This window comes from Mytilus trossulus, chromosome 4, assembly GCF_036588685.1.
Source record: "Mytilus trossulus isolate FHL-02 chromosome 4, PNRI_Mtr1.1.1.hap1, whole genome shotgun sequence".
Taxonomy (NCBI): domain Eukaryota; kingdom Metazoa; phylum Mollusca; class Bivalvia; order Mytilida; family Mytilidae; genus Mytilus; species Mytilus trossulus.
Window position 1 is genome coordinate 37,340,001 of NC_086376.1, and position 16,706 is coordinate 37,356,706.

General features: G+C 30.4%; 2 protein-coding genes across 2 annotated transcripts in view; one reads left to right on the forward strand and one right to left on the reverse strand.

The window, feature by feature from the left end:
- Positions 1-1,415: 1,415 nt before the first annotated feature.
- Positions 1,416-16,706, reverse strand: part of LOC134715240 (biotin--protein ligase-like) — a 45,395-nt gene continuing 30,104 nt past the window's right edge. The window contains exons 10-12 of the mRNA XM_063577289.1: positions 9,692-9,806; positions 8,058-8,271; positions 1,416-1,652 (exon numbers count right to left, since the gene is read on the reverse strand). Of these exons, the coding sequence (XP_063433359.1) occupies positions 1,487-1,652; positions 8,058-8,271; positions 9,692-9,806 (495 nt within the window). The 3' untranslated portion in view covers positions 1,416-1,486. The remainder of the gene's footprint in view (positions 1,653-8,057; positions 8,272-9,691; positions 9,807-16,706) is intronic.
- On the forward strand, positions 12,703-14,223 carry LOC134715239 (syntaxin-1A-like). The gene has a single exon (XM_063577288.1). It carries the CDS (start codon positions 13,237-13,239, stop codon positions 14,101-14,103), a length of 867 nt encoding a protein of 288 aa, XP_063433358.1. The 5' UTR covers positions 12,703-13,236; the 3' UTR covers positions 14,104-14,223.

A 16,706-nucleotide genomic window follows, 5' to 3' on the forward strand; every position in this document is an offset into this window, starting at 1 on the left:
CTTCACTGTCATGCATTAATTCTAAATTGTAATCGTAAAACCAAGTTTCTGCTTGGGAAAAAATAATTACCATCAAATCATGTTTTTGATTTTTCATAAACACTATTCATTGTCCTTGTTTTCCTTTGGTATTGGCAAGTTTTGCCTCAACAACAACTTATATATTTTCTAATCCTAAGAATGCTGCAATTTTATAACAGAAGAATATATTTATACAAATAAAGCATTTTCCGTCTGCAGGTGAAAATTTCAACAACAAAAAATACTGGTCACAAATTAAAACAGGGAAAATTATGTTTAATAATGTACTTGTCTTATTAAGAAAATCTTTTTAATTATGTACTTGTCACATTAAAAAAAATCTTTTAATGTATAATTGTTTACATCAATATAAAAAAAATCAAATATCTATAATATTTTTTCTGAAATGTATTGTATTTCTCCAAACATCATAGATACACTTTGATATCATGTAAATGGACCACTTTCCATCTCTTCACCTGATAAGCCAATTATGTGCACCTTTTTGACATCATTTACTAGATAGAGGGGAGTGCCTATAGCTATATCCCTGTACTATCAAAATTCATCAAGCAACTTTGTGATGGTCATTATGCAGGATAAACAAGAAATATAGTATTTTTCTGTAGGTACTTAATCACAATTCCCTAATGACTATCAGGGCTGATTATCAATTATAAAAAAAGTATTTGCCCAAAAATTTGTGCAGTATACCACCTTATTTTTTCATCCACTTGCTCTACATAATCTGCATTGGTGAATCCTTCTCAATTATATAATTTACTTCTGATTTTTTATAATATTTTTGCTTGTCTTATAACTAAGGAGTATCCAACTGAATTGACTTTAGATTTCAAGGTGTAAAATGAAATGGAATGTTTAAATGATCATGAAATAAAAAAAAGAGCTAAAAATCTATTACACTTCAAAAGGTGAAAATTAAACTACTTGAGTACTCTGGTGAATGGCCACACATCTGAAAAACACTCTAATGACTACAAGAGGTAAATAAAAAAAAAGTTTTAATGAACACAGCAGCTGTAAAATAAAAAAACCAACACAGTATTTAGTACGAAAGTAGCAAATTATTATGTAAAAAAAAATAAAAATACACCAATAACAGCCATTAAATAACTACAAATATATAAGAATGATACTAAATTACCTCTTATTTCATTAACTGGTAATTTCTCGTACTAACAGTTTTAACTATATCAGTAACAGTTAAGATGTCACCTAATTTTCACATACTAAACATTACAAAGCCATATTCTTTTTTTATCTTATAGTCAAGTTTATTATGCATAACAGTAGATATTATGTTAACCGGGTATTTGGTATTATGCATACTTATAGTTCATTATAAATAAAATGTGTGTCTAGTTTTCAGGAATTTTGTCTATTTCTATTGTCATTTTAATTTCAACGTAACTAGACATTTTACATTCTTAGTTTTACACCATAACTATTTCATTTTGATGAGGTTGTGCATCATATCAAAGCTGTTCCCATCATCATGTACTATGATCGTCTTTTTATTTTCATCAATCGTCTTGAGATATCCAAATTCGTCTAAACCAACAATTGTCACCTCTTTCCCTTTTTCCATCTGTAGTCTCACTTTAACATTGCTAAAAAAATAAAAAGCTAAATTTATATTCAATCACCACTAATCTAACAATTCATAAGCAACCCTTTAAGTGGGTGAAAATGAGAAAGGAGATGAAGCAAGACACACGAAACTACAAGCACAATTACTTTAAAGATAAGCTGAATATGGGATTGACCTTTTTTTTCACAGCCTTACCATCAAAAATTTATTTTTACCTTTTTGGCCAAATTCTACCATGGTAAATAAAGAGAGAGAAATTAAAATCCATATCCATATCCAGGATTGTGATCTTAAAAGCTCTAACAATCCTCCTCGTATCTGATGTAGAAAAACAAACACAAATGAAAAAAGTTTATGTATATTCACAACAAATAACATATACTGCAGTAAACGGGTATTGAGAATAGTGTAGGTTTCCCTACTGCAACAGAAACCAAGGGGCGGTACTCAAGGAGCTGTGGTACTTACACAGTCCTCCTCGTGTCTGAAGCAGACAAGAAGGCCACATAATTAACAATTTTTCGAAATAAATTTACATGCAGCAGTGAGAATAGACTTATCTTCTGTGTTCATAAGCCATATCAGTTTATCTCTTGCGTTAAGAGTTAAAAAGTTGGGGCAACTTTTAGTTATCTCTTGAAATAGATGATTGCGGTCATCATTAAATTTAACACATTGGAATAAAAAATGATATTCATCCTCCACATCGCAGGAGCTACAACGAGTACAAGTTCTGTCATTTAGGAGAGTACCCTGATACCTTCCAGACTCAATTCTTAAGTGGTGTGATGAAATTCTGAGCTTTGTTAAGCTTCGTCTCTGTTCAAAATTCCCAATAATGGAAAGATATTTTTCTCTTCCAAAAACTGATTTAAATGTAACATAAGTTCTAAGTTTACCACCTGAATGCTTTACCAATTCAGTGTTCCACAAGTCTATAAAATATGATTTTAATATTTTTTTCATATTAGCTTTGAAGCTATTAATTTTTGGTAATGGTGAAGATAGATGATTGATGTCTGGGATCATTTCAAGAATTGACTTCATAGAGCCATACCAAGATGTTTTTTTTGAGTGAGAAAGATTCTGATATGTTACATAAGCATCTTTAAGAAGAGAAAATTGGGAATCAAAATTTTCCAAGCGATACCAGTAATTTAACATGGATTTAATCACATCATAATATAGTGGGAATCGTCCTAGCTCGGATAAAATTCCAAAATTCATGGATTTTTTATGAACACCTAAAACCAGTTTACAAAATTTTATATGTAGTCGCTCACATTTTAAACTGGAATAGATTTTTTCAAATGGTAAAGTTCCATTTCTGAATCTTGCTGAGAATGGATTAAAAATTCCCCATATTTCAGACCCATATAGGAGTATTGGTTTTATGGTATGATCAAATACATGTAAGCTGGTACTTATGCTTGGATTAAGTGATAATAAATTCTTGTACAATTTATAATAAGCCTTCCAGGACTTTTTATACAGTTCATTTTGAGCATATGAAAATAAACCCTGATGCACTAAAGTGCAAACCAAGATATTTATAATTATTTACACTCTCAATCAACATATTTTCATAAGTAAATTTTTCACAAATGTGTCTGCCTGCTTTGTTGAATATCAGAACCTTTGTTTTGGTGTGATTTACACTTAAACACCAATCTTTACAATATTTTTCTAGGTTGTAAATATAAATCTAGTTTGAAGCACCTCCTAATTGATAATCTAGTACTATGAACAAGTTCAACTGCTCAAAACAAAAATGGAAACCACTGTTATTATTTTGAAAAGTTTCTCGATCAAATCTTTCCTGAAACACATGTTAAGGTCAAGTTACAGTAAATGGGCTATGTCTTAGATTTCAGTAAAATTTGGCATACAACTCTGGCTCGATGAACTTTAACTGAAAATCAAAATAATAATGTATTTATCTCAATCATCATTTGAAATATTACTGATTGAATTCTTACAAAATGGGTGAACATTTGTATAGAAAGCACATAAATCGGCGAAAACCCTTCTAAAATTTGTCTTAAAATCGCCAAATCTCTATTTCTACTCCATAAATTTTTCTTAAAAAACTATATGTTGTTGATACATAAATTTCTGTTATAATGATGCAAAATAAAGATAGGGTCACAGACTTCGTTTTTACGGTATTCATCATTCAAAGTTGCGATCTTTGTGAAAAAATCCAACAAAACCTTGAAATAATCGTAACGTTATCGCGTTGCAGGCCGTAAAGCGTTGATTTTTGCATTTTTCAATACTAAAAAGGTAACAAATTGATTATTAGACAAAAAACAAAGTCGGTGACCCTATGATTATTTTATATCATTAAAACAGAAATTTATGTGTCAACAATATATAGTTTTTTAAGAAAAATATATGGAGTAGAATTAGAGATTTGGCGATTTTTAGACAAATTTTAGAAGGGTTTTCGCCAATTTTATGTGCTTTCTATACAAATATTCACCCATATTAAAAGAAATCAATCTGCAACTTTTCTTCAAATAAAAGAGATAAATGTATTATTTTTTCGAATTTCAGTTGTAGTTCAACGAGCCAAGGTTGTATGCATTTTTTAAGCAAAATCTGCGATATAGCTCATTTACTGTTCCTTGACCTTAATCAAGAGGCTGTCACAAAGACAGCAAACGGGATTTATTAACATTTATTTGTGTCCTGGCAATATCACAAGAACCATTACTGATGAATGGTAAAAGTGAAAATCGTCAATATCAAATTTGACCTCCATTTTGTAGTCAGTATCAACATATTAAAATTTGAAAAGCTTAGATTGAATGGTTCATGAGTAAACGCAACAACATGAATGGAAACGCCATTTTTCAATCTTTCAAGAACCATAACTCCTGAATGGTAAAAGTCAAAATCGTCATTATTGAACTTGATCTTCATTTTGCATCAGTAACAATATATTAAAATTTAGGAAGCTTTGGTAGAACAGTTTATGCGAAAAAGCACGGACACAACTGGAAACTCAATTTTTCAATCTTTCAAGAACCATAACTCCTGAATGGTAAAAGTCAAAATCGTCATTATTGAACTTGACCTTCATTTAGTTGTCAGTAACAACATATTTAAGTTTTAAAAGCTTTGGTTGTACGGTTCATGAGTTAATGCACAGACACAACTGGAAACTCAATTTTTCAATCTTTCAAGAACCATAACACCTGAACGATAAAAGTCAAAATCGTCATTATTGAACTTGACCTTCATTTAGTTGTCAGTAACAACATATTAAAATTTTAAAAGCTTTGGTTGAACGGTTCATGAGTTAATGCACAGACACAACTGGAAACTCCATTTTTCAATCTTTCAAGAACCATAACTCCTGAACGGTAATAGTCAAATTCGCCACTATTGAACTTGACCTTCATTTAATTGTCAGTAACAACATATTAAAATTTTAAAATCTTTAATTGAACGGTTCATGAGTTAATGCACAGACATTTGATTGCCGCCCGCCCTGCCCTTGTACATCCCCAAATCAATAACCGACATTTTTGTCACAAAAATCCGGTTAAAAACACTCTTAAAAAATAATTACCATGATCTTAAAATTCTAGGTAAAGATTTAAACCCTCAGCAACACACCTTAACGGATAGCTCAAATGGATGCCAAACAGATCACTTTTTTTCAATCTGTTCATGTCTGCTAGACATCCGTTCTTATTTGTAAAACATCCATCCATATCTGCTTCATGTCGGTTTAACATCCATTTTATCTGTCAACGTCCGTTCTGTCCGGTGGAAAACTTTGAACAGTCATCCAACAGATGAATTGTCCATTGAACGTCCAGTAGAAGTCCATTTTGTGCGGTATTCATCTGTTTTGTTTTCGTTTTGTATCCGTTACTTTTCCCTTATACATCCATTACAGGTCTAGTAGACAAATTTACCAACGGACTTCTACTGGATTTATTACAGATAAAATGTATGACGAGCGGGTGGGAAAAGGCCATGAACAGAAGGATAATCAATACCTACTGAAAGTAAAACAGATAAATGCTAATTGAAAATTTCATGTCACTGAGAAATGACAATTGATTGATATGTCAGATTTCTTGAATGTCCTGAATGTCAAATACTCATGATGGATCTTGGAGTAAGACTTCACTATCAATCAGCTCTTATTCAGATCTTACTAAACTTCAATGTTGCAAATATAAAACTACTTGTTCCTCTAAAGGAGAAGAAGGAAAGAACAAAGCAGATGGTGGGCAAGATTATTGCTTAGTTGTGAAATATATGCATTATTATTATCACTCTTAATTTTCTGGTTAATTTTACATTGTTCGCTTGTTATATCCTGTATGCTTCCATTAGATGTCTGTTTTATGGTTTGTTGGATGTACGTTCAACGTCTGTTCTGTCCCGTACGCTTCCATTTCTCGTATGTTGCATATCCTGTGAGTGTCTGTTAGACATTTGTTACCTGACCCTTTTATTTGGTCAGTATAGGACATCCAGCGGATACAAATTTTGTCAACGGAACAAAAAAAAAATCATCCGTTCAGCGTCTGTTCGAGCTATATGGTAAGGTGTAACCACAGCTTTTGATGAACAATAAAAAAAAATCTGATGCTTTTTCAAAAGACATTTGTGGTTTTTACAACAAGTAAAACTTGGTTCTTTGTGTTAATTCCAGCCTCCACACAAAAAAATGAATTATCAGACATTGATTTAGATGAAGAGCAACCAAATTAGTCATATGTAAATAAAAGAAAATTCAATGAAACTGCATTATGTAAAGCACTGCACAATTTTTATTTAGTTATTTTAGAACAATTTTATTTTTACAAAATCAATTACTTAAAAATATTACTGTCTCTTCAAAATTCTGCAATGCTTAGTTCAAATAGGTAAATACATTTTAGCTATGTGTTTGAAATGTTATTGTGTGTTTTGAAATCATTTTAAATTTTTAGAACAAAATAAAATTCATTGGAATAATCTTTTTAATTTTAACTTAAAAAGTACATAACAGCGATTCTCAACATTCCAGAAAAAAATCTGCAATACGAGGGACATACCCAGTAGATAGTTCCCTTTGAAATATCATCCCCTTAACATATACATGAAATGAAGAATGAAATAATCTAACAAATGGCTTTAAAACTATCAATAAAAGATAAGTGCATCAATACCCATTATAGATTCTACAGTTAAAGACCTTAGAATGACCTTTCGATGATGGTGGGTGCAAGATACATATAGCTGGGGTAAATTTTCAACACCATTTATGTTAACACGGATGAAATGACAAAAATTACTAGACTAATAAGTGCATTGTTTCATGTGCGTAACTAAAATAAAATTACTGATCTTTGACATTTGAACCTATATATTGAAACCCCAAAAAATAGATAAAATGGTTGGCGTTCTCATCGCCATTACCCACTGCATATATGGATATGTGGGTAGTATAATTCCATAATCTCTACTTTTCCTATTGAATTTCTCTAGCCAAATGTCAAAATTAGTTAATGGAGCTCATGATCAGAAGTGTAAATTTTAAGATATCAGTTTACTTCAATTCTGAGTGAGATTAGAAGTAAAGTGTGGCAACATGAGAACCTGAGAACCAATCAACCCATTTATTTTTATATTATAATATTAAAACAATCAATTGGGGCCCTTTATAGCTTGTTGTTCGGTGTGAGCCAAGGCTCCGTGTTGAAGGCCGTACTTTAACCTATAATGGTTTAATTTTTAAATTGTTATTTGGATGGAGAGTTGTCTCATTGGCACTCACACCACATCTTCCTATATCTATGAAAAAATGTAGCTTAAGTGCAATAAAGACAATTTTGACCTATGCAGTTCAGAAGTTATAGTTCTCGATTGATCTAAAAGTTATGCTTCATATTGTTTCCCTGTTGTAAATTGAGGACTGTTCAACCAATCTTTTTTCAAAATTGATTATGTTGTTTTACATGGCATAATAGTAATAGAGGACCGTCAATTTTATTTGTTATTTTCATTTTTGCAATTCAGGATGTTTCATGTTGTTTCACAATGACTTGATAACTGTTGAACCAATGCATTCCAGCATTTAACACAATAATAGAAGAAGTGGTATTACCTAAAAGGCTCTCTTGTATCAAATCATCAGAAAACAGATTTTTTCTAGTTTACTCCATGGCCCTAGAGAAGCTGTATTGATATTTCCCTGAATCAATTAAACATAAGAACAGATTTAGTAAACATATTTCCTTCAGACTGAACAGACCTTTATAGCTTGCTGTTTGGTGTCAGACAAGGCTCTGTGTTGAAGACTGTACTTTGACCTAAAATGGTAAACTTTTACAAATTATTGCTTGGATGGAGAGTTGTCTCATTGGCACCCATACCACATTTCTTATATCTATATAATGAATGTTTTCCTCACCTATGCAACCATCTTTTGTAATAAGATTTACAGAAACTGTTATAACCTTCCCGTTGGAATTGGTCAATGAGTTCCTCCATGACTGTAACTGTCCTTGCTATAGACTGTTCTACTGATAGTTCTGGTAATTTTGTTTTCTTGTCATTGTTGTAACTATTTATCACATCATTCACACAGATTGTGGGATTTTTGTTGCTAACATTATATCCACAACCTAAAAAAAAATTTAAAAAAGATAATGATATAAATTTAATTATAGGGTCTATAATTTTTTTGATGGCGTTATACCTACTTTCAAACTAAACTCATTGGTTTGTAGCATGATAGAAGAAAATTCCATTTTCTTACAATCAATCTATAAAAATTGATATTCACAAAGTCAAAGACAAATTTAATTGAATCCACAGTAATAAATTCTGCCTTTCATGATGGGGTATCAAGTCCTGCTATAAAATATATTGTTGTGACCTAAAATCAGTATATACTGCCTGTGGCGTTTAGGGATGGAGGCAAAGAACGGTCAGGACAGTGTCTGGATTAGATTTCTCTAACCACTCAGTTCTCTTCCTTATTTTAACATGTTTAATCAGCCCTCAAACCTCTATTTTAACATTTTAATGGGTGCGGGTTGGATTATTTTAGCATAGACATACATCCATAATTTGAACAAGTTCATTGTCACCAAAAACAAAATAAAAACATTTATATAGTGTTTCTATATTAATACAAGATAAGATGAACTTAATGTATCCTTTCATCAAATAATTATTTTTTCAGTGAAAAAGAAATAATCTGCAAATGACAGAGATATTTACTTTTTTAAGTGAAAAACAACAAAAAACTAATGATGTGACAGGAACACACAGTCTTAACAATGTCTTAGGTCAAAAGGGTTTCACTATGCAGATATTCCCCTACTTATACGACCTTGTCAAGATTTAACCAATGATTCAATTTTTATAGAAAAACTCGTAAATGTGTAGAGTTTTGATGGTTATTATAAAATATTTTTATGACATGTCATTACTGAGAAATCATCATTTATATACCAGTATTGAAATGAAATCTTGTTTTGTCCTATAAAGCCATAACTTATTATTCATGTAGAAATTCATATATGTCTTTAAATAGTAATGATTTTAGAGGCATAAATTATACAAATATTTTATATCTATTGCAAGAATTTGTAGACATTCTGTATTTAATGGTAAAAATTTCATTCAGATCTGTCCAAAAAATAACTTAAAGAGAGTTTCAATTAAAATATTTGTTTTCTATATAGGAAATATATAGGAAATTTTTCAATAAATCATGAAATGGTGGAACACTTTTGACCTCTCAGTGTAGCTGGAGTTTAATTGTCCTTTGATTTTCCTTGTCCTCAAATGTAGTGTAGTGTGGACATTATATTACTTGGAAATTTTTTCAGTGTCCTTTTAAATTTATTTTTCCATGTTTGACGTCTAAAATAGCAGGTAAGGGGTTGAAATAACACTGTTAAAATTTGAGTCATACATTTATATATAAGACTAGTAATGTAAAGAATTGGGAAGTTAAAAAAAAAGGTTACACATAAGTATGACTGAAACCATCAAATAGAATTGCATTAAATATTTTTTTTCCGATGATCTTACCAATAAGGGCATGTAAATGTCCATTCATAGTTGTAGATCTAACAATAACTCCTCCTAATTTCATTTTATCGCTGTAGTAAATATCGTTAGGCCATTTCAATCTCAAATCTATGTCCTGTAAAATAAACAGAAAGTTTTTAAATTAGTTTTCAAGTTGCTCTTTCATGAAATTAGATACCCACATTTCTGTTTATTCTTAACATAAAAAATGCAAAATAAAACATTAAATTAACAATTATATCTTAAGAATTATGTTCACTTCTAAAAAAAATACTGGGCTGATCATCTGAGAAAATGGGAGATTGGAATATCAAATATTATAATATAAAGTCAAGATAAACTATTCTACATAATTCTTTACAATTTCCCTGACAAAATAGTTATATTTAAAAGAAGATGTGGTATGCTTGCCAATGAGACACCAATCCAATAATCCAGCCAAGACACAAGGACAAAGATGTGTACAACTATTAATCACCATACAGTCTTAAACAATGAGGAAAACCATTATGTAATTTAAGCTTTAAAAGGTACATGTACAGGCATGACAAAACTTGAAACAATTGAAGCAAAAAAAGCTTTATGCTGAAAACAACATCCACTAGAGTGCAGGCTCTTAACTTGGGACAAGTAAATATACAGAATAAGGCAGAATTAACAAATAATAAAAAGATGTGATATGATTGCCAATGAGACAACACTCCTTACCAGAGACCAAATGACATAAAAATTAACAACTAAAGTCATTGTACAACAATGAGTTTATCCAATAAAACTGCATAGTAAGCTATAAAAGGACCCCAAAATAACAAAAGTAAAACGATAAAGTTACAAACAAGCTTGTGAGCGTGCCCCCTACTCTTACATGAAATATTTGTGTAACAGTACAATATAAGGACAAGCTGGAATTCGCTTCACTAGGGCCTATATAATCAAATCAATACTAAAGGACAGAAACAGTTAACAGAAAAAGTAATGACAGAGTGCAGGATCTAGAAGAAGTACTCCCAAGATACAGAAGGTCAGTTTGCCCAATATCAAGAATGGACTAAAACTGGTTATCTGTTTGGAATTTGTTTCCCATTTTGTCATGGAGGGGCGTTTTATAGCTAACTATACAGTACACTAGACCTGCTTAATCTTGAAGTTTGTAATATATGTACAGTCAGTCACCTATAGAGCATCTGGATAGTTGCCTTTAATTGGCAATCATACATGTACCATATTTCCTTATTCTATATAAGAATAAGTAACATGAGATGAATAATGTTTGTTAACAGAACCAGATGCTTTATTGATAGTACTTTTACACCCTAACACTCTATATTGGCTAAATAACAGATCTATTTTAGAGCAGGGTATAAATCTTAGAGCAATATGCACAAAATAACTCAATATTGCCATTACACTTTGAAAAGATACTCCATCTTGAAACAAATGTTCGGTTTTACAGCTATTTGTGTTTTGTTTTACGTAAAATGAGAAAATATGCAAAATACAATATTTATAGTTGTCAATTTCTCTGCTTTGAAAAAGTACAATATGAAATTTAAAATAGATATCTATTTATATATTTCGTATTTATCAAAGAGTACATATTTTTGTTTTTGAAGATAATTGAATCCCACTCACAAGTTTTAAAATAAAAAATGTTCTTGTAACCACTTGAACATCAATATATCTGACAGAAAATGATCTAAAATAGAATTTAAATGGGAACCAAAGATTTCCTTGAAATACCATAGTACAATAATAGGACAGCTTTCCCAGCACTCCTGTTACTAGTAAACAAAGGCTACAAATTTGATAAAATTAGTATCATTATTGTAATTTATTATAACTATTATATTGTCTAAAATAAAATAATTGTATGGAGATTGTAAAGAGCTAATATGCACTTTTATTTATTGTCAAATATTCAATAGTTATTGTTAAATTTGGAATGATAAACAAAAGAAATTGTGTTCTGTGGGCTTGAAACAGAAATGTTGTTGCATGTATTAAAAACCATATTTCTACAACAACATAATAGCAACTCCGAATCTGATATTTTATATCTGTGATTAAAGACTAATTTTAGATTACTGTTTCCTTTAAAATTGTTTAGCTTCAATAAAAGAATGGAGTTATCTAATTGAAAATATGATGGGAAAAAATGAGAGAAATTGTCTCCCCTTGATTTCTTTAACTTGGTTTGTCCTGTTTGCTCTTGTTTTTTTGTTGTTCAATCTTTTTTAGGGTATGTGTGCTTTTAGTAGAATTTTGTCAGTTGGGTTTGTTTTAAGGGGGGGGGGGACAAAGTATTGTATGTCTTTATTCAACTAGTGGATTTTTATTGCCTTGGAAGCCTCCCCTTTATTTATCTTAATTATTTGTATAGTAAAAAATTGGTAAATTTGGATTAGGATTTTATTATTCTAATTTGTAGTTGTCCTGTTTTGTTAATGAAGAAACTGTAATATATAGAGAAACATCTCTGAAACTAACAGGTCAATACTACTTATTGTTTAATTCATTAATAATTCAACAAAAAGTAATCAAACCAAATGTGTGTTTCTACAAAACTTATAAGTATTTTTCTAAATAATAAAAATTTGCTTAACAATTGTTTTCAGAGAAATTCCACTTAATAAGGGAGATACAATACAATTTTGAAAGAAAACATCCTTAATGACATGCAATGCTTGTCACTTTCCTTTTCCTTAATGGGGGCCCCTCAGGTAAAAATAAACAGAGAAAATCAATACACACACCTGTACAGTAAAACCTATTTGTGCTGATATATTCCATTTAAGACAATTTTGCTGAAAACTTCCAGATTATTCATCTTCATAAAATATTTACATTTAGTCAGTAATTTTTATCGTTAAACAAGGATCCAACATGATAAATAAACTAATTTATCTTTCTACATTCTGAATCTTACAAGTAATTTATTTGGTATTGTCACATTTTGTGTAATTTGCGTCATATGTAAATATCTGATATATATTTTCAATAATAAATTTCCCTTCAAACTATTAAAATAACTATGAATTCTAAACTGACCGGTCAAATTTTGACTTCATATTTAAAAATACCAATTTTGAGAGATAACCCTGTTTGTTTTCACTGTAGCACCATGAATCAATTATTTGTAAACAATCATTTATCAGTGAGTAATGGAAAGAATTCTGAATCACAAAATTTTAATTTAAACAGGTATATATATAAATTTTCTCTCACACACTACTGAATACTTTAACATTTTCCTGGGGTGATACATTATAGAATAATAATAGGTGATAGAACAGATACTAAGGAGATATTTACCTGTTTGGTAGTACATGTACAGGTATTAATGTACCGTTAATTAGTAGATGACAAAAGTGGATTACGTTTTATTGGTAAATATCATTAACACTGAAAATTGTGTAGAAAAATGATAAAATTTTGATTTTTCACAAGAGAATAATAGTGACTGGACATTAATAGGATATACCAGTTGGTTTCAAGTGTCTACCTTAAATATTCTGAGTCTTTGACTATCAGGAAATCAATACAAAATGGTGGTTAAAGACAGGACTTTGGAAATGCACAAGAAACGTGAAGAACTTGGGAGAAACAGCAAGAGATTTTCATTCAAAAAGAAAAATACACCAATGGATATATTAATGAAGAAAGTGAAACGTATAGAAAACGATTTGATAGAGATACAGAGCCATGTGACTGAAGTCACTAAACTTCAGAATAATCTCTATTGTTCGCCATTTGTCACACAGACAGAATTAAAAAAAATGGAAAAATTATCTGATCATATTTTAACTGAATCTGTCAAAATACGTAAAGAAATTGAAGCTTTATCCAACAACAATAATGAAATTTCAGAAGCTGACGCATATCAGAAAGTATGTGTGAATCAGATTGAGAGATTGTCTCATCAGCTTCGTGAGATTATGAACACTTTCCGAGCAAATCAGGCAGATTATATTGACAAAACTAGGACAAGGTTTCAAAGAAAGGTGGTGATAGTATCCAAGGAGGATAACCCCGATATTGACATGAACCAAGTTGATTTCCAAACTCATTCAGTGTTTACCGATAATATTATAATTCAAATGCAAACGGCCAAATCTGACCTTCAAGAATTGGAAGATAGGGAGAAAGAACTCCATCAATTAGAAAATCAAATTCATGAAGTTAATCAATTATTTAAAGAAATGAATGTGTTAGTTGGTGAACAAGGTGACATGTTAAATAACATTGAGAAAAATGTAGAGGAGGCTGTCGTACATGTGACCAAAACAAATAAAGTATTAAGGCAGGCTAAAGAGTACAAGTCTAAAGCCAGAAAAAAGAAATTTATATGTGCGGCCATCTTAGGTGCTGTTGTTGTAATAACAGTTGTTATTCTTATCATCGTATTTGCTTAGTGAAGTTAAATCTACCTCAGTGGTGCCATCATTGTTATTTAATTGTCACTGTTAATTTATTTTTCATAAATATACATTATTTTGTAAATTGATTATTTTTTTAGTAAAATATCTATTTGATTACAGAATTATTTAATTTGCTTTATTTTGCAATCCTTACAGAATTTCACCTCTATGACACAATTAATGCAGACTTGGCCTAAAGTCCAATGACATATTTGATGCAGATTTGGCCTAAAGTCAATTTTTTTTATCAGCAGATCTCTTTATCAATAATCCCAACAGAACTATCAAATATATGAACAAAGCTGACAACGACCAGAAACAAAGGATTAGATCTATACTAGCCTAAAGTAAAATTTTACACTGAATTAATAAATATTTTAGAAAACCTAGACAAAAACTTTCAAAAGGGCAGTCACCATCTATAAGGGGTCAAGCATTTAGCACTATACATGACTTTAGCAAGAAGCAATTAAAACATGAATGACTCTGCATCAATAATAGAGTAATCCAACTAAATTATTTTTTGTTCAACAGCACCTTTTCCCTATCCCTGACTAATTGTGTTTCAAAAACCCTGGAGCATTTAAACATGTTATTTTAAACTGAAGATGTTTTATTTGTCTGGTTTTGGTGTCTATTAATAAGAGTAAACAAAAATCTTCAAGGAAAGCAAATTCTGGAGACTGAACTGCTTGTCTGAAGTTATCACAATAATATCAAGAACAAAATGAAAGAACATTTTGAAAGAAAGCTAACGTAATGAAGTCCCCACATAATCAGCACAACAATATTTTACAATTCCTACTCCTTAGAATAAGGTTCGACTAAGGTTCCACATTTCAGATATTTCTCATTATAGAACTTGTTATATAACTGTTTTGATAAATGAATATCTTCAATATTGAAGAGAACAGGACCAAATAAATTAAAAAGCATTATCCTGATATAACAAAGTGTTGATTGACAGACTGACAGACAGAATGACTGACTGGTAGACATGACAAGAACATAATTCCTCCTCCTCCCCCACAATTTCCTGCAGTTTGGTAACAACAATTATCAAGGTTGCTTTATCATAAATTGTGCTTATAGGTTTTTCATATTTCACAACCTTTAAATGTCAATTATTTAACCTATGTAAAAGCTACATGGATAAATAATTTATCTAAATATACATGCCTAGTTAAACTTTGACAGACCAAACCTGTTTGAACTTCATGTGTGCAGTTGACCATAAGTCCATAAACATATATAGAAATCAATAAAAACTATATATAAATATTTTTTTCTAAAAAAACAATCATATGTTCTACAAATAGTATGTTATAAAACTATGTATGAATATACATAACATTAGCACTTGTCTAAGAAATCTAAATATGAACACATAAAAGATTACGTTATATGACCAATGTCCTTAGAAGGCCCAATAAGGACCCTTGGAAATTTGGTTAGGAATCTCCATAATCCTTCTGTATTTCAAATCTACTCTTCTTTATTCTAAATGCTTCAGATATATTTGAGTAGAGCAGGATACAGTCACTTATCATCAAATGCATCTATTAATTCACATAAATTATAAGTTTTTAACAGATTGGTAACTTTATCTTTGTAATTAAAAGATATCAGCATTTCTGATTTTTTTTAAATTGCATCCTCTTCCTGGAGTGCTTTTATTCAATATACTATATAAACTGTGAAAAAAGATAGGAAGAAAGAATTTTTCAGATGTAACTGCAAGTTTGCAACACAATGCCAAAATTCAAACTTAGGATTCAATAATTCCCATATCGTAAAAAAATAGCCACAGCAGTGGACACAATTTAAACAGGGATTTTCCTTAACCTTGTCCAACAACCATTTCTGGGACCACAAGAGGTCAGACTAAAAGAGAGACAAAGAAAAGCCAATATGACCCTAAAATATTTGTTTTACAAGGAGCATAATAAATATGATAAAAGGACATTTTAGTTCAGGTGAATAAAACAGCAACTTTGGACATAGGTCAGACAAAAATAAATGTTGTTTACTCAGAAAAAAATGCAAGTGTCCACTTCGATCCTTTAAAATAAATATCCCAAATAAAAATATAAAAAGATGTGGGAAAAAGAAAAGTGCAATCAAATCCTATAATTTGTTTACATAATCATTTGACTTTGAAATGATAGTTCAAGGTCATCTTCCTTCAAATTTAAGTATGTCCATCCCTCATTGGTAAATAAAGTGTCACAATACAACTAATTTAGCCACTTAATTGGTAATAATTGTCAGATAAACAAAAATATGGATATTTCTAGTTATAAGAGATATATGACAAAAACCATGCAGACTTCCGTGTTTGAACATAATTTTTCATATTTTATGGTTAACAAATTTGCTATATAATAGAATAATATTGCTTACAATTAAGGGTTACCTAACGTGATGATAAAAACACTTCAAACGCTCTATCTAAAAGTATAATCAGGAAAAGGGTTTGGTCATATAAATTGATTTTATTTCTCTCTAAACAAATTTCTACATAAACACTTATACTAATATATAGGAAGATTCTGAGGATGAACATTCTGAGGATGAACACGTTACCATTTCCCATG